The sequence below is a fragment of the Hylobates moloch genome, unplaced genomic scaffold (genome assembly GCF_009828535.3).
Source record: "Hylobates moloch isolate HMO894 unplaced genomic scaffold, HMol_V3 SCAFFOLD_1, whole genome shotgun sequence".
NCBI classification, from domain to species: Eukaryota; Metazoa; Chordata; class Mammalia; order Primates; family Hylobatidae; genus Hylobates; species Hylobates moloch.
The window spans coordinates 216,339,294-216,364,495 of NW_026652276.1; the positions used below are offsets into that span (position 1 = coordinate 216,339,294).

General features: G+C 39.2%; 1 protein-coding gene across 5 annotated transcripts in view; it reads right to left on the minus strand.

The window, feature by feature from the left end:
* Positions 1-13,458: 13,458 nt before the first annotated feature.
* Positions 13,459-25,202, minus strand: part of CNOT4 (CCR4-NOT transcription complex subunit 4) — a 147,357-nt gene continuing 135,613 nt past the window's right edge. For 2 of the 5 annotated variants that reach the window (XM_032761845.2, XM_032761843.2), the window contains exons 11-12: positions 15,513-15,725; positions 13,459-14,846 (exon numbers count right to left, since the gene is read on the minus strand). In XM_032761845.2, the coding sequence (XP_032617736.1) occupies positions 14,545-14,846; positions 15,513-15,725 (515 nt within the window). In that variant the 3' untranslated portion in view covers positions 13,459-14,544. Of the gene's footprint in view, positions 14,847-15,512; positions 15,726-25,202 lie in introns of those variants that run through there. The other 3 variants (XM_032761847.2, XM_032761846.2, XR_009209505.1) reach the window with 2 other exon arrangements.

Consider the following 25,202-nt stretch of genomic DNA (forward strand, 5'->3'; position numbering starts at 1 on the left):
AAAATGCTACCTTCTCTGGATGCATAAAGACATATTAGTTGTCCCTAAAAGTCTTCCTGAGCACAGGATTCCATAATATTAGGTTGGTGCAAAAGTAATCATGGTACTTGCCATTGAAAGTAAATGGCAAAAATTGCAATTACTTTTGCACCAACCTAATACATTTGGATACTCTGCCAGATACCACAAAGGAGAATCTTCTTCCAAAATCAAAAGCGGGGATAACAGTTGTATCACAACATCTGGTTAAGATTAGTAGCTCTTTAAGTGTCAAAGATAATCAGGGTAATTATTCAAAGTTGTCATCTTGATAGTCTGAGGCAATCAAACCCAAAGCATTGCCTTTCCCCAGAAGGGTTGTTCAGCATAATTCAAACCTGGAAGCCACTTGAAGTTAAGGTCTTCTTGATGGGAAATTGTGGGTACTGCTCCCAGGAGGAGGGAAGTCCAGAGTGCAATGTGGCCTCGGGGAGGGTGGGGGATACCTAGTGCACCCCCATTGACACTAAAGAAATCCACGTGGCTAACAGCTTATGCCCAAATCCCCAGCCACCAGTGTAAAGTATGGCAGCAGTATTTCATGAGAAGAAAACATTTTGCAGCAAATTATTACAGCAATCATTCTTTGCATTTGTATTGCACTTCAGTTTTCAGAGCACTTCCATTTGCAATATTTCATTTAAGCCTTGCAGCCACATGAGTATAACGATCTTGGTACATAGATGAAGAAACAGAGGCCAAAAGCGGTATGGTGGTCTTCCCAAGGCCATAAGGTAAGTGGTAAAACCTTTTGCAGTTTCATATTAGGGGTTTCTCAGCTGACGCCTGAGAATCTTGAGGTTATTTAGAGGTCTTCATTGTAAATTGATTACAGCAGAACTTAACATGACTTTATACTCACTTCCAAGATTATCTGGTGCCATTACTGATAAGTGAATCTGGAAGGACTTTTGGAGGTCACCTAGTCTAACCTCTCAATAAAAGCAAGGAATTCCCTTTATTGATCCTTGGCTGTGTTGGGTCTTCCTTACATTGTGTTGCCCTTGCCCTTGAATTTCTCCCCATAACTCTTCATTGTCCTCAAATAGGACATGTAAATAATGTATAATTCCTCTTCTCAGCAAAACTTTCAAATATATGTGAGTGGTCTCCTCTCTTTTCTGGCCTAAATGTTCCAGATCCCTCGAGCCACTGGACAGGCAAAATGCTAAGTACTGAACATGGATTATTTTATTTAAACCTCACCATAATTCTAAGATAATAGTACACACTTTATTATCCTGATTTGACATACAGGGAAAGGAGATTGAGGTTTAGAGATTTGGGTAACTTATCCACTGTCACCCAGATGGCAAATGGTAGGTAACGCTGGCAATTAAATGCAGGCAGTCTGAGTTCGTAACTCTAAACCATTATACTATAAACCCTTTTCTATTCTTTCTCTACACTATCCCCCTACCTCCAGTTCAAGGAAAAAAAAAAAAAAAAGCTTCATGTACTAAATGGACAGAATGTGGCCTGGTATTTCTAAGAACCAAGTCTTTTTTTTTTTTCTAATGTTTTGTAGAGGTGAGGTCTCCTATGTTGCCCAGGCTACTCTCAAAATCCTGGCCTCAAGCTGGGATTATAGGCGTGAGCCACTGCACTGGCTGCTAAGAACCAAGTCTTAATCCTCATCACCCACTCACTGTGACTGGCAGCAAGTCAAATCACACTATGCTACTTATTTTTCTTAGTGAGTATACTCATTCCATAGAGACACCTCAGTCATTGTCAGGGTATACTCATCACTTTTTAGACTAAATAGAACTCCTCATGACTAGCTACCAAAGCCATGAGCCCTGAGGCCCCTGATCAACTCACACACTTCATCTCATACCATTCTCCTCCTCATTCATTGTGCACCAGGCAACATGGGCTGCCTCCAGCTCGGTATGCCCAGGTTCCCGTGGTGGGGTCTCTCCACATGCTCACACACACTGCTCTCCTGCTGGTGGAACTGGCAGGGCTGGTTCCTTGTTCTTCTTCTTTTGATTGGCATGTCACTTTCTCAGTGAGGCTTTCTCATCCATCCATCTGCCCACCCATCCATCTGATGTCTTTGCTGGGTAGACAGGAGTAAACAAGTCAAACGCAGCCAGGCACAATTGCTCACGCCTATAATCTCAGCATTTTGGGAGGGCAAAGCAAGTGGATCCCTTCAGTCAGGAGTTCGAGATCAGCCTGAGCAACATGGTGAGACCCCATCTATACAAAAAATACAAAAATTAGCTGGGGGTGGTGGTGCACCAGGAGGCTGAGGTAGGAGAATCACCTGAGCCTGGGGAGGTTGAAGCTGTAGTGAGCCATGGTCATGCCACTGCACTCCAGCCTGACAGAGACCCTATCTCAAAAACAAAAACAAAGTCGAACATGCTGTTTGCTCTCCAAGTGCGTTTACATTCTGATGCCCTGATGAAAAGCAGTTTCTCCATTGCACACTTATTGCATGTTATACTTTCCTTTCAAAGCACAATTTTTAATTATATAAATGTTTTCATTTTATAATATATTAATACATTATTATGGTTTAAAAAGGTCAAACAGATCAGTCATGCAAGAAATTCTCCTTAATGTCTCCCGGCCAGCTCCAACACCACATCACTCCTCTTCATAGGGGTAATTGCTATCATCATTTTGGCATGAACTCTTCCAGGTCTTGTCTATGCATTGCCATTTACATAGGCACATACAAATATGTAGTTTAAGTTCTTGTGTGTTTAACGTAGAAAATATTGCAGATATACTTTAAAAGTATATTTAGGCTGGGTGCAGTAGCTCACGCCTGTAATCCTAGCACTTTGGGAGGCCAAGGGGGGCGGATTGCCTGAGCTCAGACCAGCCTGGGCAAGATGGCGAAACCCCGTCTCTACTAAAAATACAAAAAAATTAACTGGGTGTGGTGGTGCATGCCTGTAATCTCAGCCACTCAGGAGGCTGAGGCACGAGAATCGCTTGAACCCAGGAGGCAGAGGTTGCAGTGAGCCGAGATCGCGCCACTGCACTCCAGCCTGGGTGACAGAGCGAGACTCTGTCTCAAAAACAAACAAACAAAAAACCCGTAGATTTACATACAGTTTTTTCACCATGTGACTGCACACAGAAATACATGTAATTATTCTTCTCGTGGTGTTCTGTAGTATTGCCTACCAATGAACTGTTGAACATTCAGGCTATTTTGTACTTTTCTTCTTATAAACAATGCTATAATGAATGCTTTTATGTATTCCTCTCTTTGTATGAGTACAAGAAGGGAAATTATTGGGTTGAAGTGAACGGGCAATTTCATATTGTCAGTTCATTCCCCATAAAAGGATGTACCAATTTATAATCACAGCAAAAGTACCTAAGATATTTATTTTCTTATACCCTTACCAATATTTGTTTTTCTTAATCCTAAGAACAAAACATTCTCAGCAATCATTGTCTATTAGTTGTTTTTGGCTTCTTGTATTTTTAAGAAAGATTGATTTGTAGGCATTCTTTATGTATTTGGGATATTAATCCTCAGTCGATTACATGGGTTACAAGTATTTTCTCCCAGTCCATTGTTGATCTAATTTTGCTTATGGTGTTTTGTCTCACAGAAGTCTTAAGTTTAGGATAAGTTTGTCAATATTTTTTCTTTGGGGTCTTCTATTTTGGATATTGCTTATACATATTTCTAAATACATTCTTCTGCATTTTTATATGACTAGTATATTCACTGGATTGTTTAATGATCATCTTCACCACCTAAATCTGAGCTCTAAGAAAGAGAGAGTTATAACTGTTCTATTCCCAAATGCGTACCTAACGCATATCATAGTCTAGTACCTCCATGCTTAATAAATGGTTATTGAGCAGATGGGGAAAAAAAGAATGATGTGGGTATTATTAACAAGAAAATACAGGTATCCCTGGAAGAAACTCAATATATGAATTAGGCTATTGTGAGTTTTATAAAATAATGCATTCTGTATACATTCTGTTAAATTTTACACTTACTTTAGAATTCTGGCTATTGGTAATTTATGCAATAACCCCAAAATTATCATAAAATCTTAAATGTTGAAAGGAACTTTAGGGATCATAGAAGGGTCCAATTGTATGGCTGTGTGCTCTGACAATAGGTTGTGTACTTTCTGTGTGCCCAGCTGCGGGCACCATTCCATTTCCAGGAGATTGACAGAATGATTGAAGAGCGCCCCCTACTGCTGGCCTTCTATGGGCCACGGTGAGCACTTAACCTTCATACTATGGGCCATGGTGAGCACTTTGATACCTTCGCCCCCTCCCAAAGCCTCAATCCCATGATTTTCCACCACTTCTATCGGTCAGAAGCTCCTGGTAATCTCCATGCCTCCTTTGCTTCTAAGATTGATGAACAGTCCAGGCCACATCGAATTATTCTGATTGGATCTATACATGCTAACCTCAGCTCGGCCCTTGCTGCTTGTTTACTACTCTTTTAACCCATTCTTTTACCTTCCTGTTACATTCCCCAAAGTGTTGCACATTTTCTATGTTCTAAGCTCCAAATCCCTATTCCACCTCGTGCTACCTCATTATGCTGAGCCAAGGGGTTCCCTTAATATTCCTTTCTTTATCTTAAAACCCTCTCTCTTATTTATTTGCTGTTATCTTGGAGGGAAGCATCCATGCATGTTCCTGATTTCATTCAACTCAGCTTTCTTCAAATTTACTTTTTCAAATAATTTTGTCTCCTCTAAAAGGCTTATGACTTCCTTTGAGGAAAAAAACCTTCCTTTACTTGAAACTGTGTTATTGTCATCCCTTTATCAAACTTCTTCAGAGCATACTATCTCCAGTTCTTTAACTCCTAGTCATTCTCCATTCTTCAACATACTGCAGTTGGCTTCCAGTACCTCCACTGGATTGAAACCAGTGTGTTAAAGTTCATGACTGATCTCCTGCCAATAAAACTTAATAGCACCCTACCACCCAAAGCTGCTTTCCTTCCATCATTCATTCGAACTGAATGTCGGGAACTGTGCTAAGCCCTGTGTATAAACAGATGAAAAGAAGTATCCCTTCTTCAAGGAGGTTGCCGTATAATGAAGGCATATATAAGACACAAAGGCAGGGAGGGCCACCTAAATCCGCCTAGAGGTGTGAGAAAAAGCTGCAAGAAGCAGATTGCCAGGGTGAGGATAGGAATAGTATATACACTCAAGGCTGAGAAAACAGATATGCACAGAACAGAGACACAGTCGCATGAAATAAAGAATATCCTCCTGTTAGGGGAGAGGGCACCAGGTCCCACACCAGCAAAACTTCAATTTCATTATGAAGGTATTGGGGGAGAGATGTTTTTGGAAAGTTTTGACAAAGAGGTGACATGACCCTGTGAGATGCTCTAAACCACAGGGGCTAGCTTCTCTGTTGACATCAGCCCCACCCCTGCTACTCTCTCCTGCATCACAGTTCCAATTCCTTCCAACAGGATCCCAGGTTAGACCCTACTAATGGGAGGTACTTAGGGCAATTTGAAAGATGGAAGAGAAAAAGCCATCATCCTATGGGTGTCATCTCTGGGCAGGCAGGTGGCCCCTGGCAAACGGGGAATTGGGTAGCCATTTCCCAGAGTCTTCATGGGAATTACCGACTTGTTGCTGCAGGCAGCTGAGGGCTTTTTGATGGAGGCTTTTTCTATGACTCCTGTACTTCTGGAGCTCCTGAAAGCCAGCAGAGATCTTCCTGATCTTTCTTCTCCCAGCCCTTCCAGTGGTTGTGAAATCCCTGGCTTCCTGATGAAACCCTGACTGACATAGCATGAAATTTCCAGTAATTCTTGCCTAGAAACTGTTCTACACCGACACCATACACTCAGATCTCCTTCATTTTAGACCACTAGCATCTGTTTTTCCCAAGGCTCCCATCTCACCTCTCTCTCTATAAAGATGACTCCAACACTGTATTTCTTCTCTGTATCCCACACAAATTTCCAAGTATTACGTGGACACCACCGGCTGGATGACCTGCTGGAACCTCAAGTCAACAAATTCATCTTTTTTCACTTGTTCCTTTTCATGAGTCCATATTTATTTTCAACATGATACAATTGTTCCAGTCATCTGGCTCAAAACTTGCAATATTTCAATATGCAAATATTTCAGTAATTCTAGGCAAGAATTACTGAAATATTTATTGAGAGCCTACTATGTGACAGCTAGGTTCTGAGAATGTAATGTTTAACGAGCTAGCTATGCTATCTGCTCTCAAAAAGCTTACAGTCTAGTGGAGGATCTAAGAAATCTAAGACGGCTGTGAAATTGTTTTTCTTTCATCCTTTAACTATGGCCAGTAACTTGCAAAAATCCCTAGCACTTCTGAAATCTCTCTTGCATTCTTTCTCCTTCTTTCCATTTCCAATCCCTTTATCAGCCCAAAACCTTCACCTGAACTATTCTTCTAGCTTACTAGACGTTATTGCATCATGCACATTTTAAAAATAATTTGATAAAACACTAATGCACATACCATTTTTGCATACAATTTCTAGGGTCACTGATAGTCCCTTTGTGGCCAAACCTTAGATTTCTTTGGGTCCTTTCATTGACCCAAAGAACCCTACCTCAGTGGCTCTCTCATCTTCATCATTCCCACTTAGGACTTAAAGCAAAATACTATCATACCTTTCTCCTACTTAGAACTTGTCATTTGAAACAAAAGCAGTGCCCAACTCACCTTTCTCGCCTTATTTCTCACAAGTCCCCTACAGGAAACCCAAGTTGCAAGCCCTAAACATGCCCCAGGGAGGCTCTTGTTGATGTATTTGTTTGTTCAGGGTTCCCTCCAACCCAAGTCTCAAGTTTCTCCAAAGCTCTTTCTTTGAGCTACCTTGGCACTTTGCACTTCTCACACTCACTTTCAGTTTTAGAGGTGACTATCCAAACCTTTCCAGTTTGAGAGCAGGGATCATTTTACTTTTGTACCCCCTGAAGCACCTGGCATAATGCTGAGCCTAAAGGTGTTTTTAAAAATTGTTAAAACTAAATCGAACCCCAATCTCTCTTCCGCTTCTTAGTCTAAGCTGCATCCTTCATCCTATTTCCTCTTCTAGATAACTGTCTTTCAAACATTGGAAGACAAGTACCTCATCCTTGTTCCTTATCTATATACAATCCAGAAGATACTGGCTAACTTGGTAGTTCAACTGAATGTAAATACAACTCAATATGAGCACAACATAATCAAGAAGTCCCTAAGGGACTTCCCAACTAACCTTTGACTCATACCTTATGATCTGAGATGAACAAATACAGAAACTCTTTACACTGTTTCATCCACCACTACTTAGCTAATATAAGGGAGGGACAAATAATACCACCCTCATCTTGGTAATTCCTTAAACAAGAAAGCTAGAAAAGCACTTGCAACTTTGAAACAGAAAGGAAGGACAACCAAAGTCATGCAAATGTAGGTGAGGATGGGTAACAAGTAGTTCTAGCTCGGCTATAAAACCTGTGACCCAGGACAAAACCTCAACATCTCTGAGCCTATTTGCCTACTTTTCCCACATGATGGGATCTGATAAGAGTTGTACGAAACCAACAACATTAAAAAGTCCCTCTGGACTCAATATCACATGCCAGGCATTTTATTAACAGTACTTTAGCTTTGCAAATACTAAAGCCGAAAATAAGAAATCCACAGATTATTGTTTCCCTTTAAATGCTCGAGTTCTTTATTAGAGTTTTTAAATCATTCAGACCACCAAAAATATCTATTTGGCCTGTTCATTTTTATTGATCTTGTACACTTACTTCCTTCACCCATGAAAGGAAGCCATGGAAGGAGGTCCAATGACTACACCTACTAACACCTGCCTAATACCCTCAGTTTCCCACAGAGATGGACTAAATGCAGAATATATTCTTGAGAATGGCCAAGGTGTACCATGAACATTTGGGCCAAGATGCACGTTCTTTCCCAAATCATCTGGGTTATCACGAATAAAAATAATTATTTTATCCTTAAAGGAATTTATTAAATAATTTACTCATTTTCCTTAAATCAATTTGTTCAGAAACAACTTTTAAAACGTATTTTCAGGCTAGGCATGATGGCTCATGCCTAGCACTTTGGGAGGCTAAGAAGCACGGATCACCTGAGGTCAGGAGTTTGAGACCAGCCTGGCCAACATGGTGAAACCCTGTATCTACGAAAAATGCAAAAATCAGCCGGGAGTGGTGGTGCAGGCCTGTAATGCCAGCTACTTGGGAGGCTGAGGCAAGAGAATTGCTTGAACCTAGGAGGTGGAGGTTGCAGTAAGCCAAAACTGCACCACTGCACTCCAACCTGGGCAACAGAGTGAGACTCTGTCTCAAAAAAAAAAAAAAAAGAAGTATTTTCAAAGGCAGCTCTTCCTGCTGGAAAACTGCCTATGACTGTCTGAAGTCTAAGTCTGAACTAAATTAACAATTACTGAACAAGCACAAAAAATAGAGTACTGATTTTTGGGACAAGATAAATATTTGATTTCTTCAAATAGTTCGTGCTAATGACCTCCAGTTATCTTTCACTTGGATAGATCACTTGGGCAGAAGTAAATACATCTGACAAAGGGCATATCTCAAAATTATGTTTAAGATATATAAGTTTTCTAACTTTTAAGAGTTTACATAGTGTAATAATAAGGATCTAAAATTAAATGATGTTGGTCAATATTTAACAGAAAACTCAAAAGCTATGTGCAGTATCCCTCGTGTCTTCAAGTTTAAGCAAACCTTGTTGGAGAGTGCTAACTGAATTCAGCTCTGTATTATTATATTATAGCATAATCTCTGTAGATATACACTGTTGACAGTTATTATTACCCATCCTTAAAACACAATTCACACACAGCATACATAGGTAAAAGTAGGTTATTTTTTCCCTCTCTGCAATTTCTAGACTTGTTCTAATTCATCTAAGCCTAGAAAATGACCCACATCCATCTGACTTGCAAATGACCCTAAAACTGCAGTAAAATTTGCCTTTAACATCCAGCCTAAAGTTTAACCATTAAAATCCCCTGTGCGATTACCTCTTGAAAAACAAACTACTGACTGTAAACCAAAAGAGCTTCACTGGAAAAGGGGATGTTAAAAAGAGAAACCACTTCAAGGTAAATGAAACAAACAGGTACTATTCAAACCAAGGGATATACAACATGGTGGCTAGCACTCATTGGCCAATAGCAAAAGATGGTCCTTCCTCTACTTCACTGGCAGACGAACTATGCCTACTAGTTTATAAAATCAGAGCACAGATCTGGGCTAAGATGGTAGATTGAACTTACATATTAATTTTATTTCTTCCTAAAGGTCCATTAAAATTCGAGTAAGAAAAAAAGAAAAACAGGAATAACAAGAGGAAATGACAGCAATAAAATCTAAGGACCTAGAAAGTAGATGGTTGGGTGGACTCACCTAGCTCATTTGAGAAAGTCCAACCTTAAGCTAACAGTAGGGAAAACTGAGATCCAATCCAATTTACATCACAAAATCCTCAAGGGCACAGAAACTGACAGGACTAGATACCGCTAAAACTAGAGATAAAGTGTGTGGAGTGGGGCTAAAATAAAGGTTACTAAGAAAGTTGTTTTAAGAAGTTAACTCCCTAGATTCATTCCCCAACTCCATGCTATTCTTCTCATAAATGGGCAGATACTTGGAGAGTTAATCTCTGGCGAGGTAAAGACTGCATCAGAGAGATTATATGTAGTATAATATTAAATACATACAGAGACCACCAACACAGCTCTGAAGCCCTGGCAGTCAGACCCTTACCAGCTAGGCCAGCCATTATAAGACTCTTCTGTATGGAATCTGACCAGCCAAGGCCAACAGACAAGTGCTAAAGACAATGACAACAGAGGTTACCCAGTAGAAAAGACCACCCAGATCTTCCAATAGGGGAATTCAAAGTTGGCAAGCCCTACTCATGTTTTCAAAACTCCCCATCAATTTTTCAGTCTTATTCATGAGCAGATAACCAAGGATTACCAAGCGTCTAAGGAGTCTCTAATATAATCACTTCTTGGCCTTTTGGCTAAGATCAAGTGTAGAAGTCTCTAATAAGGAAGATAGAAATTAAAGCAAACATAAAAGCAACTTGGAGAAACGGACAACACAAGGAGAAGAAAACTATAAAGTTGAGAAAAAACTTCCTAGAAACAAGAGCCAAAGATACAGATAGAAAATTGGAGAAAATATTTTAAAAAGCAGAAGTCCAGAAAGTCTAGTATTTAAATAATAGAATTTTTAGAAAGGAAGAACAGAGAAAGTAAGTGCAAGAAATTCACTAATAAGAAAATTTCCGAGAACTGAAGAAAATGAGTCATAAGGTTTTAAAAGCATACTGTATGTCCACTGTGTCCACCAAAATGAATTAAAATAGACCCACACCTGGTGGGGAGCAGTGGCTCACGCCTGTAATCCCAGCACTTTGGGAGGCCGAGGCAGGCAGATCACCTGAGGTCAGGAGTTTGAGACCAGCTGGTCAACATGGTGAAACTCTGTTTCTACTAAAAATACAAAATTTAGCCAGGCGTGGTGGTGGGTGCCTGTAATCCCAGCTACCTGGGAGGCTGAGGCAGAAGAATTACTTGAACCTGAGAGACAGAGGTTGCAGTGAGCCAAGATTGCACCACTGCCCTCCAGCCTGGGCAACAGAGCGAGAATCCATCTCAAAATAATAATAATAATAATAATAATTAATAAATAAATAAATAAAATAGACCCACACCAAGGGAGATCACTATGGAATTCCAGAACACAGAAGACAAACTTGCTACAAGCTTCCAGAGAGGGAGAAAGATTACATATAGAGAATAAGAGCATCTTTGGATTGTTCAACAACAAAACTGGAAGCAAGAAGGTAATAAGCCTTTAAATTTCTGCAGGAAAAAATATCTACCTAGAATCCTGTATTTACCAAACTATCAACTGAGAAGTAGAATTAAATATTATTTCAGACAAGCAGATTACTAAAATATTTATCTCCCATGTACCTTTCCTTAAGAAATACTGGAGGATGTCACTCCAGCAAAATGAGATTAAAAAAATAAATAAATAAAAGACTAGGGTATGGGATTTAGGAATATAGGAAGAAGATCCAAGAAAGGAGAGAGAACAAAGTGAAATACTAGAAATGACTGCTGTGTACCAGATCTGAGTATTGTGATCCATGACAGCTGTCAGTACCAAGATTCCCACTGCTATTATACCAATAGGCCGCCTAAGTCAGTTTGGTTCAGGCTCTTTTCTGTACTTTCTGATTTTGACGAAGCCTAATGAAGTTTCTGTTCTCCCCACCAAGCCCTGGTGAATTAATCAGCTGACGCTTATTTTAAACCCCACCCCTCACCTCAAAGGGTTAAGACACTTAATTCACTAAGTGTCTGTGATCTACTCCAGAGGACTGGAGGGAAGCCATGGTGAGCTTTGACACAGGAAAACAGACAGCAGACTGATCCTGTAGACCATATTTCTGCCAGACACCTGGGACTGTGCTTACATGACAAGACCTACCCCAACTGGCAAGCTCCATTTTCCAGGACTCACTCATAACCTTGGCCACTGTACTTCTCAGAAGAGGCTTTCATAAATGATCAGAGACGCTAAAGCCAAACTATGCCCCAGAAGCTGTTTAGTTTATCTTCTCCTAAAAGCCTTAATCTAATAGTGACAACATCGCCCTTTCCTTCCACAGCTAGGCTTGGGTTTATTACTCAGCTTTTTAAAACTAAACAATCTATTATTCAGGGATAGATACACGGCTGGCAAAACTCTTGAAGATTAACACAGAATTTTAAAACAATGGCTATTTGAGATGATAAGGAAAGAAAATGAAGTCTAATTGGAGAGGGGCAAATAGAGGGCTTTTAAGACACCAGAGGTTCTATTTTTTTTTTTTTTTTTTTTTGAGACGGAGTCTCGCTCTTGTTGCCCAAACTGGAGTGCAATGGCGCAATCTGGACTCACTGAAACCTCTGCCTCTTGGGTTCAAGCGATTCTCCTGCCTCAGCCTCCTGAGTAGCTGGGATTACAGGCACGAGCCACCATGCCCAGCTAATTTTTTTTTGTAGTTTTAGTAGAAATGGGGTTTCACCATGTTAGCCAGGCTGGTCTCAAACTCCTGACCTAAGGTGATCCGCCCGCCTCGGCCTCCCAAAGTGCTGAGATTACAGGCGTAAGCCACCATGCCCGGCCTCTATTTTTAACCTTGGTGGTAGGCACACAGGTCATTACTGTTTTTATTCTTTATACTTTTTATAAAGTCATGCTTTTTATAAACTCTTCTGTATGACTGATTAAACATACACACAATTACAGCACAGCCTTATAAGGTAGGAGTTCCCTCCTTTTACAGAAAAAGCAACATTTTTATTGATATGCCCATCTCAGGACTTTCCGGTATCCCCCGCAAAAAGCCTTGATTACAATTCGCTGCCATCTGAATATTATTTGTGCGTTGGTCCATCACTTTGCAGTACAGTGTGAAGGTGCAGGAGACTGAAGCAAAGTTCAAGGGCAAAGAGAGCCTGTCATTTCTAGTCCTCTCCTCTTATCCAGAGAAATTTTGTTAATTTTACAAAACAATTTACTATCCACTTGGTCACCATCTATTTGTGGCGACATTTGAGAGTATCATGTTTAAGTTTCTAAAAATTGTGTTGAAATTTTAACAAATTAAAGTACAGTGTAAAGGTAAGGATGAAAAAAACCCACCTGAAAGCACAGAAAGTGCAATCTAGATCTATTTAGTTGATCCTACATCGCATCCCTTAATGGACATGGCTAAAAATATGCCAGTTCCAGCTTTGGGCTTCTGAATGCAGCCCAAGGCAAGACATACAAACCACACAGATCCTGGTGTTCTGTTGGGGAACAGGTAACTTTCATCCTCTACCCTCTTTTGGTCAGTGGTGCGATCGTTGCCCCATCATCAGGTACTTCCTAAAATGGTCAGTCATAAAAGATGTGTCCGTGGATCATCTACATCAGTGTTTCCCGATCTCTTTCCCATCATGGCACTCACAAAGAGATGCCACTTGTGTGACATAGTGGCTGCTGCTTCCGCCAGGTCTCCCTAAAGAGAACCAACATCTCAGCATGTCAATAACCTCTCCATTACTGGCACATAATCCTTCTCAGTTGGGAAGGCTTGGCATGCATAATACAATAGCAGAAAGAGGAATCTTCTACTGAAAGGCACTGGAAGAGGGATTCTTGAGGACAAGATGGGCTGAACTTCAAGGATGCCATTGACTGTCAATAAAATGGTTGTTTCTCCTCCACTTTCTTCTTCTAAACCATCCTCCCTACTGTTGAAGATGTAAAATCAAACGGAAACATCTGATGGCTACTTGTCACAAAATCTTTCAAACTCACATGCAACAAAATGGAAAAACAAAAACAAGAACCCAAGTGTCATCATCAAGTTTTCTGTTTTATTTAAGATTTTAGTTTTAATTCTGAAGAAAGAGGTACATTTCCTTGTTTTTAGTTTTAGCATCAGGTTATAACCAGGTTTCTGTTTTCTTTTCTCCTGTCTTTTCAATACTGCACAAACGTCCAGAAACTACAGGGTTAAGTAAAAGCTGCAGGCAAAGAGGTCAGAGATTTGCTCCTGATGGTGATCAGATGGCCCCAGAGCAGTGCTATCTCAGAGTGCCCTGTCAGGTGAATTTACGGTAAAAGAAAAAAGATTCCGACAGAGGAGAAGGACTGAAGAAATCACTTACATTTCAGCTCTTATATTATTAATAGGTATTAAATCTGTGAATACTTTTTTCCTTTAAAACATTTCAATTTACTTTAAATCTAAAGCCAAAAAATTTTTCTCCTTTAAAAAAATTACTTCTTACCTCCTTATAAACTCTTTAGCAATCGGCCAGTTACTACTGCAGATGAATTTGTCTTTCCATCAACTTCCAATACATTCTTTTGCTTAACGACACAAGTCCTTGCCATCAACTTGCCAAAATAATTAAAAAATAATTTAAATTAAAAGCATTTTCCCTGCAATAATGATAAGCTGAATACAAGATGGATGCTAGGACCACTGCTTTCCCCCATGCATTTAGCAATCTCACGTAAATGAACCTGGTTTTCAAACTTCTGCAGTTGATAATGCATTTACTTGACCTTTCCTATAGATTAATCGTCATTTTCTGCTAAGCAGATTATGTCATTATTATGCGCAACAGACAAACAATAATTTTCTAAGTATTGAGACTGCCCTTTGATTTTTTTTTCTCTCCTTAAAAAGGCATTTTTAGAAACATTCAACAGTGTCACTCAAATGCTGGATCAACAAAAACTTTTACAATTAATAAAGAGATGGTAATGACCCTGTGATCGCATTGCATCTGGGGGTAAGGAGAAAAAAAATTGATTAGGTATTGGCTTCTTCAGAACATAAGAGATGAGAAGGGAGCTGTGGGTGGTGGGCTGAGAGGGAGAAAACAGAGTGGGACAAATCCTGCATTTTCTAATGGTTGCTCCTCTTTGCCTAATGGCGGTCCAGTGTTGAACTCTGTAGTAAATCTGTGGGGGTTTTGCTGGGGGGTCTGAAGGCCGTCTGAAAGCCTGGGGGTGGGGAGTGGAAGCTGGAAGGGTTTGAAGGAGGAGGGTAGGGATTCCAACTGGCTCTGTGCAGCGGGATCTGTGTGCTGAAGGGGGCGCTGTGGTGGGTCTGTGATGGAGCAGCGCTGGGGCCGTCCATCTCTGTGAGGGCCTGAAGGGATTTTAGCCAGTGTGGAGGATTGTCATCTTGAAGAGAGTCTAAACTGTTTCCTGAAGATGCTGGAATACCTAAGGAGAGAAAAGAAAAAAGAAGGAAAATGGTGAGTTTGTGTAGAAAGAATAAGGTCGTCAAACAAATTTAGAAAACAAAACCAAAAGGAAACACAGAAAAGATTACAATTTTAAACTCCTTCCAAATAAGACCTTTTAAACCGATCCTCCCCCAACAACAAAGACTTATTGTCACACAAACCCATGCCTCCTCTTGAACTAAACTTGGTCCCCCACTGTCACAGAGGCAGAGCTGCAAAACACCATTCCCCAGAACTGCATGACGGCATTTCCCAATTGTGCTTTTCCTCCTCTGACAGGGATACGTAAAAAGACAGCCTTATAATAGAGAGCTTTATAACAAAAAGTGGAGTATGTTCCTTATAAGAAGAGTAAGTCAAATCCTTTTGTACTTTGAGGCCTACAAAATACACATGTTGCCAGATGTTAACACCTACTTAAATCAGAAGAAGCAACCTAGGAATCAAATGCCTTCTTATTAATACACAACTAGGCCGACAGGTTAAACAAGACTTGCGTGACCCCTGAGAAAGAAACAAGCCACTCCACACTTGCGGCTTTGTGAAAAGAAGCTTATGTTGAAGAGATCTCGGTTTTTATTTAATCTGTGCTAAAAACCAAACTGTTGGCAGTCAATGGAGCTGAAGGGAGTGAGAAAGTTACCTGTGATGATGGCTGGGTCTGTCCAGCTGCCAGGGCTGTCCCAACTCAGGCTGTCGGTGGTGGCAGTGTTGGACGTTGGTGCACTGTGGTTGGCGTTGGAGGGGGAAGAAGAATTGGGCAGTCCACCAAAGTTGATGTTAATGTTGGGTAGAAGTGCCCTTAGCCCGTCCTGCCATTCCTTCATATTTAAACTCTCTACAGAACTGCTGTTGTCTGGGAGATTTACCAACAAAAAAATGAAAGATAAAAAAAAATAAAAAGCTACGTTAGAAACATATGTTGTTCTTTAGTGGTTAAGCGGGAGAAGAATTATTCTTTTTTTACTGAGCATTTAAAATGGGTTGTCCTAGCAAGATAAACTTGGTTAGGATTTTGCTCGTGAGCTCAGAGCCCCTGAAGTGAGGAAAAACTTGCTCAAGGATCGGGAGAGGGAGCTTCTTGTCTCTCTACAGCCTCTTCACCATTATGGGTTTGTAAATCAATAATCCAGTTTAAAGACTCAATGCTCCAGAGCACAATTTAGTTCCAGCTACATTATGAAGTTTCAGTTAGTGAGGCATTTAGCCAGCTGAGCTGATTTACGCTATAAAAAAGCCAAGTCTGCAAAGTCCAATATAGGAGCTTATTTCTCAGCCCACAAATGGAAGAAAAGTCATTTTATGAAGAATAAACATAAGCAATAGAAAAAGAAAAATAATTAAGTCCTTCTTGATTATAAAACTGGCAATGTGTTTCAGAAGAGAAAAGCAGTAATGAACAGGCTTTTGAATTTGAAAAGAATGTATTTCCATTTAGTCACTAAGGCCGAGGAGGCAGGAGCTGATACCTTCTAGATGGAATAATTTCTGTTCTACTCCAACAGTTCTACCAATCTTTCACAGCCTGAGTCCTGGAGTCCTACAGTTTTCTGGGTCTATTTATGAATAGTATCAAACATGAGAAGACACTAGCAACATAAAAAAGGCTTTTTATAAATTGTAACTAAACTAACTTGATCTACTACCATCCAGAATCCACAGAGTATAACTAACTGGTCAGGGGGAAAAGGGTGAAGTATAACAACTACTTAGTTGTTTAACAAATATTTAGATAGTTGTTTTATTTTTGAAAATAGCAATGTAAGTCAAATTACAAACTGGAGTTTTTGAAAAAAGCATAGAAAAATATTTCTGATTCTACAGAACTGATTAGCAATCAACGCTGGGAAGGAGGAGGAGGAGGATGTTCTATCAGGCACGATCTATGCTGCTTAGCAAAATCAGAATTTTCTTTTTGAAATTTCGCTTTGCACCAACCACTGATCTATGCCAAATTATATCATGTTTCAACAAGTGAAGGATTTAACTCCATTGGCCTTATTTATAAAAAGATAAAAAACTACAACTAAACTGAACGAAGGTCATCTCTGAACTTACTAAGATGAAGAAAAAGCACTCTAGGCTACACAAAACAAGATAACAGATGGGAAAATAAATTCTCCAAGCCTACTTTCATTTCATAATTGATGTAATTTACTAAACCTCACATTTCTTATATTTGCATATTATTTTACATTTGTATTGTGTTGTATGGTTTACAAGGCACTCTCATAGTCAATTATGTCATTTGATCTTCACAACAGCCCTGAGAGGCAGGCAGACGGGGATAAATAATCTGCATTTACTATATAAAGAAACAGACTCAGGAATAATTTGCCCAAGTTCACAAAACTTGTTATTGAGAACTTGAACCTGAACCCTGTCCAAAAAAAAAAAAAAAAAAGCAGGCAAGCTTACTCTCTCGATCTACTCTGTACAGACTATTAATTTTTTTAAAGCGTCAAATATTAAAGGGAAAGCCCAGGGGAAGACCCATGATTGAAAGGAGGCAAAAGAGAAACACAGAAGCATTATAGTGTGTCCACTGGCCATGATTAGCAGAGAGATATTGTGGCTAAAGGAAGAAACTGGACTCTACGGTCAGGAGAAAAAAATTCTGCTCAAGAATACAATCATTAGTTTCCCCCTGGCTCCCTAACTACATGAGACACAAACAAGATCACAAATTTAGGTCCTAGAACACTCTCAGTCACAGGAAGGTTTACGGCTATGGTACCTTCTAACTTTTAAAGCAGTCAAACTGTCATGCTGAATAACTTAAAATAGCTTCCAATTAGGCAAAAGCAAAACAGGGAAAACTTCCTAGAAGAAAAATAAAATCCCCCAGAAATAAAAAGATGATGTATAACTACATGGGAAAATTTTCAGGAAGATAAATTGCTCTTACACCGACTGGCTAATGTCCCTAAGAAGGCCGTGCAAATGATGATCCTCCCTCTTCTACTGAATAGGGAGAGAGAGAATATCCCATAACTCAGACCAATCTGCTCCTAACTTTTGCTTTACCATTTAGTGAGCAATGAAATTGAGGAACATTTAATTTTGCATTAACAGAATAACACTTGCATTAACAGAATAACACTTGCATTTACATAAATCTTATTTGAAAATTAGTAATAAAGTCAAAAGACAATAAAGGCAGAGGGGTTATATGACAACTCTCTGTACTTCCCACTCAGTTTTGCTGTGAACCTAAAACTACTCTAAAAAAAGTTTGTTTTAAGGGACATTTGTTCCTGTAATTGTAGACTAATCAAATCAAGCAAGAGTATGTTAGCCAAAGAAATTCACATATGGCACATGATGCAGAAACAGTGAGAAATTTAGATCCTCCCAGGTGCACTATGATTACAGGATACCTTGGGAAATAAATTAGCTAGTTTATAATGCAACAATCTTGACACCCCTCCTCCCCCCAAAAAAATCATGTGCCTTGACATTTTGGGAGCCTGACAGCATGGATGTGGCTTACAATAAAGCTGCAAGTGTTATAGGGAAGTAGAATGATGCTTTTAGCTCTTGGAATAGGACCATATTCCATCTAGCTTAGAAGAAAAGAAGTTTATTTCACTGTTTTTTCCACTATTGCTATGCCAAGTGTTGGCACAAAGAAAAGGTGAGAGAAAAAAAATCAGCTTAATCCTAACCCCATCAAAATAGCTCATCTCAGTCCAGCCGTACCTGAAGTCACCTCCTTGATTCCCCATTCCCTCCCAATGACCCAAATTTGTCTTGGCTGCAAGGGCTTCTGGCAATTCCATTCTTTGAAACAGACACAGCAGGGTTTATCAACCTCATCACCACTGACAGTTTGAACTACATAATTCTCTGTTGTGAAGTGCTGTCCTAAGCACTGTGGGAGGTTTAGTAGCATTGCCGGCCTCTACCCACTAGATGCTAGGGGTACAAACTCCCCAGTTTTGACAGCCAAAATTGTCTTTAGGCATTGCAGATGTCTTCTAGGGAAGCAAAATTGCATCCAGTTGAGAACCACTGACACAAAGGAAGTCGATTCCTTTGCTTCTAGGGCTCTTATATGATCTCGCTTGAATGCGTATTTTCCTTTCAAATAGTACCAGGACTTTGACCACTGACTCAACCTGGTGCAAGTTCATTTTCTTTTATTTATACAGGACTTCACACTGGAGTACAATTCAATGTGTATAAGCCAGTAGGTCTCATAGAGAAAACATTGTACATAGGATGTATAAGGCATCTCCACAACTGGCTGTCAATCTAATTTAGGCATGTATATCCCAGGACCCCTAATTCATAACTAAAAATAACACCTGCCTTACTCTTTCATAAGGATAAAAATAAGAGAAGCAAATGCAATTTGGAGAACATTTATTACTTGCTAAATGCCTAACAACAAATGCTCCACTTGTGGTCAATACTGAATGGATAGTAAACTTTCCAAAAAGCTAAGGCAGAGTAATTCTTACTGCTAGGAACTAGCCCTGTGTACTAGTCTCCTTTTAGGAACTTAGGAATAACACCCATCATTCTCAGAGGTACTGTGTAGTCAGTCTAATAATGAGTCTTTTCATCACTAAAACATTACAAAGACAAGGTATCAGAAAGTACTTTAAACTTACCATAAGATGGGAAAAGAGCAAGCAAAGTATAATAAAAATCAAGTTACCAAACATTTTATATTAAAAACAATACTAATTTTATTTTTAAAGTAATTAGTAATAGTATAATACATCAGGGAAGGAGTGTTTATTCTTAAAGAATTGATAATATATTTAGATGTTTTCTGATGTTGAAAATTTTACTTTATGGAATATAAATATGTACAACAAAACACTATTTTCAGTTCTAAACAATTTGAGGGCAAGAAAGGGGGTCAAGTTGTTGGTAGTAGTTTTATTTTTCAGTGTAGAACTCAAAGGCACACAGTTTAAAGTACTTTCACGATGCCACGTGCCACACTTTCATATTCTACTGTGTAAGAAGTACCAGTAAACTTCATTTACCTGCCTCAGAAAACCTCTTATTAAAGAAGAAATTATAGTTAAAATTCTGCTACCTTGCTGGTCAAGGTAGCAGAATCCATAGTAAGCCGATCATGATGCACTAAACAAGTTGATAAATCTAGTTTTTAGCAACAACAGTTTAAAAAATCAGTATAAGATGCATATATTAACACCACCAAGCTAAAAATCAAAGCAAGTCTTTACTGAGTGCCTACAGTGTACATGGAACACAAAAGCACTTAAACCATGACCTCTGTTTTCAAGGGGCTAAAAGTCTAGACAGTGGGATGATGAAAATACATGAAAAGTTCAACAACTACATCTGAAAATGCAACAGAAGAAATGCCCAGGGTGGTATATGATTAAAATATGCTACATAAGTTCAGTAAAAAGACAGGCCAGTTGGGACACGTATGGGAACGTGCTGGTGGGTGAAGAACAGTAGCATTCATGGAGTTGCCATTTTAGTTACTACATAGCTCTCCCCCTCCTCCCACACCAAACCTGAAAATCTCACAACAGGTTGAAACTATCTTTAGTATTTCTACATAACACTGTACTAGTCCAGCTGTTTACTAGGAAGTACACAAAGGCATTTAAACAATGACTATATTATAGACTATATTTCAGAATGAATTCTGACATCAGACCTTTCACAGAACACTGCTTGGGCAAGCACACACAGTTAGCATTAATAACATCCAAAGTGGGTTATCTTTCTGTTCTCCAGGTTAACTGCAATATGTTAATTATTATGAAATGTAAAACTAGAAATAGCAAAATGTGGGCAAACCTGCTCCTAACAGTAAGCTGTCACTGGCAACAAGCCAATGGGTTTTTCCAGCTGGTATAAAAGCTTCACCTGAAAGAATGAAGGCAGTTGAGGGGGCAGGGTACCAGGACAAGGCATCCTTCCTTCCCACCTTGATTTCATGTAGTTTACGTATTAGGGTACCATGTAAGATTTAATTTGAAAAATAAGATCTGCTGCTAAAAGGGTAAAGACATAGAAGACCTCTGCATAATGACAACATAGTGAGATAAAACACATGTAAAACAAGCCCCCAAACAAGACAATTCCAGTAGATTTGTTTCCACGAATATATTTTTGTGCCACCAAATCAGGATATTGTACCTTCTTGGAATTCTTGCCTCTACTTTATTTTTGGTACTCCCTCCTCAAGGTCTTCTCATTAAACAATAAATACACCCCTACCAGGAAGTAGGCACTGAGAGACCCAGTCACAAAATACACCTAGAAGTGTTCATTCTGCACTTCAGTTTTTGAGCCATATTTAATGGTCATTACGAAAAGGCTCAATACAACCTGATTTTGTTTTTCTAAAAAGCTTTTGTCTTCCATCTTCACTCTTGTCCTTTATAGTTCAAAACCACAGGCTCCAGTGGTTAGGTTACTTAAACAAATCTTTCTTGGTGCAAGTGGCTACACATTAGAAACCTGGTTCCTACGATGATTAACTCTTTGCCAGTTAGACTTTCAAATCTTTGTCCTTTTTTAGAAGGACATAGGGAACAACCTGTCTTAGCTCCTGCCCCCACACCCCTCCCTCTTATACGTGATCTCCTACCAGTTTTGGGATGGAGTGCATCTTCATCAGTATTTGATTTGAACAAAGTCTAAACTTCTCAAACCTCAATAATGAATCTCTAAGTGACTCAAATACAAATGATTTATGCTGAACTAAACTTCAAAGAGCAGACAAAATTTGTCATATTGAAATTTAAAGGAAGGCCTTCATAATATAAGTGTACTGTATGTCAGGGCAGTCACAAAAATCATTCCAATTTATTAACTAAAATATGCAGAGAAAATGACTTCTTAGTAAATGAATTGTTATAGACAGACATTATAAAATCAGCTTGTGAAAAATGTTATTCTAGTTAAATAGTTTACACTAAAATTTCTACAACTATGTTTATTAGAACGCAAGACAGACCAATACTGCTCTAGGTCACAGACAAAATCTTAAGGGTTTAATAGATCTGAAAGTAGAATCTGGATTAAGTGGAAAATCTTAAGAACCCAAATGAAAAAAGAGTTCTGAGCAGAAACAAAGAACCTGAACAAAGTAACAGCCAAAACAACAACAACAAAAGAGGCAAAATTTGTTTATACTGGTAGAAATGACATAAACAGAAAAATCCAGATCCGCTACATATGACTTGTGCTTTCTAAACTTTATTCCCTCCATTCTCCTTGTCTAGAATGCTTTCTTGTTCTCTTCAAGTAGTTTTTATTCAATCTTCCAAAAGTCGAAGTCTCTTCTCTTCCACTGGACAGCACTTAGGGTCTGAACCACTCATCTGGCAGCACACCGTGCCGTGCCATCGACTGCAGTTACTGTCCACCTTTCCATGTACTCATACTTCACCTCTCACAACTCCGCTGAAAAGCCTGATGGGGACATCCTGTACATTCTTCAGCATGTAGCTCAGTGTCTTAGAAATGTTACATGCATCAAGATATCTGCAGACTTGAGGGTCTGACTTGAGAAGAGCTGGAAAGTGACTTTCCCCAACAAAATCTGTTTAATTCCTATCTGTATAATGCTGTGAACAGATGGTTCTCTCCAAAAAGATGCAAAGCTTTCTGAATGCAGGAGGAGTAAGTAAGTTAAGTTTTGGGGTCCAAGAGGCTTCTCTGCATGTAAACTGAAGGAAATGAGCCACTAAGATGATACGTTTTTAATAGCATTTCAGATGCCAAAACACAAGCAAATATACTTTTAAAAAGTCCAACACTCAAAACTGTTTAAAGAAGGAATGTTTTATTAAAAACAAATATTCTAGTATTATGTGTACAGGATATTAAACAAAAGTCTCTAAGCTATATTCTACCCATTTTTCTACTCCAGCCACTATTCCTTCACTCACTATGTACTTTATGTACTCAATTACTTTAGTATCAACAATCCAATGAGGTTAAGTAGTAGGTTCATTTTACAAATGAGGAGGCTGAGTAGGCACTGTAGTTTAAAGAATTTGTCCCAGGTTATGGAGTTAAAGTGTTGCAGTCAGCAATTAAAATCAGTCTGACTCCAAAGCATTTGTTCTTGCCATCAAGCATACTATCAACCAGTCTGTGTCCTGGGCAGGACTCATGGGCTAGCAGAAGGGAAGGGTAAATGTGTTTAAATAACTACAACATGGGATAATAAATGCTATTCTAGTATGAGCAAAGACCTGTGGGGCATAAAGAAGGAAGTGAATAATTCTTCCATTCTACATATAGGATAAACAGCAAATAAGAAAACATCAGAGGAAAAGCAGCTGATGTGGAAGAGGGAAAGGGCATCCCATAGAGAACACAGGGACGCACAGGCCACAAGCAGCAAATAAAAAAATACAGTGGGAACATTTCAAAATATAAGTAGATGTGTTTTGCATAATGTATATTATTCTCTTCTAGAATGTTCCTATAAGGATCTATACATCTGTTTTGAAGGAGACTCAGATTAATGAGAACAAGAAGATCTAGACGGCTGCTTTATGAAGGAATCAGAATCTAAGAAAAAAACAAAAATACTCATGTGCAAAGTTATATTAAAAAAGAGGAAAAAGTTAACAAATTTGAATATAAAAGATGCATACACCCTTAGAAGCATCACAGACTGGATCAAGTGAGACCCAAACCACAATATGTAAGCAACGCTAAATGAAGGCAAGGGACAAAAAAGATTCATATAAAAGATCTGTAAAACGTCAAAGCAGCAGCCTGGAGGGAAGCATTTAAGTGAGCATAAAACTGAGCAGTGACCACGAACAAAGCCCTGTGAGGAGATCCAAAGATGGTCAAGGGAACGTAAAATAAGGAGACAATACACAGATCACCAGAATATTCACCCAATATGACTTCCCCAAAACAAATGACAAAATTGCAGAGACATGGAGGGTGTCAACCACCCTAACATCTTTGCAGTCTAAATTTGCTAGAAGAAAATAAACCTGATAAAACATTCCTTGCTGACGATCTCTCTTTTCCAAGGTGAAAATAAGGAAGAAAACTTTTATTCTGGACTTAATTCTGACCAACGAAGAACTGGTTGGCTACTGCAAAAATAACAGAAACCCTAGGAGAATGTGACATAATTTTAGGATTTACAAAAGCAGGGAATGAGAATAATTATACTTGAGTTCTTAGATGGCAGGAATCTTTGCTATTTTGCAAATACCAGAGTGTATTGCAATCATTTGTTTACATGTTCACTATTTACAACTAGACTTTGAGCTCCTCTAGGAAAAGGACCTTGATTTAATAATTTCTATGTAGTAAACTATGCCTGAACCTGAACTTCAGTAGGTACTGTACGTTTCCTAAACATATAACCCTGAACGTTTGCTTCCATGTTTTTTGTTTTGTTTTGTTTTGTTTTTTTGGAGACAGAGTCTTGCTCTGTCGCTCAGCCTGGAGGGCAATGGTGCGACCTCGGCTCACTGCAAACTCCACCTCCCAGGTTCAAGCGATTCTCCTATCTCAGCCTCCCAAATAGCTGGGATTACAGGTGCACACCACCACACCCAGCTAATTTTTGTATTTTTAGTAGAGACAGGGTTTTACCATGTTGGTCAGGCTGGTCTCGAATGCCTGACCTCGTGATCCACCTGCCTCGGCCTCCCAAAGTGCTGGGATTACAGGCGTGAGCCACCGCACCCAGCCTGCTTCCAGATTTCTTAAGAAAACAACTATCCAAAAAAGATCAGGAAAAGGATGGGTGGGAGTGGTCCCATGGTTATAGAGAGCAGTGATTCACAGGCCACAGAAGATGCTAAAACATGACATTTTGACTATGCAATAATAAATAAATCTATAAGGAAAATTAGAGGAAATCTAAAGAAGTTGGTTGTTACACAGGGAGAATCTGATGGGATTAGATTTGAAAAGAAAGCTTAGAAAAGATGGGTAGAGGTATATAACCTACTTGTATATAAAAGTATAATTCTTACGGATTAAAGTCAGAATCCATAATGATCTGAGGAAAGTGAAAAATGCTGAAAGCAAGACAAAGCTATGTTTTGAATAAGGGGAATATCAGGAAAACCACTGCTCAGCCTGATGCCATATTTGACAGGAGAAAAGGCAGGGCAATGTAGTTCCATGTTCATTTTGCTTCCTTCTATCTTTAGGTAACAGCATGATCTTCTAACCAAAAGGGAAGAAGGGAACTGTTAAGTCAGGAGAGATGCAGACATCACAAAAGCATCTACTCAATTCAAATGAGTTTAAATCTTTAGACTGAAAATGAGTTTTATCCCAGGCTCTTAATCCTCACAGGTGAGAACACAAAACAACTGTTAGAAAAATACCAGAA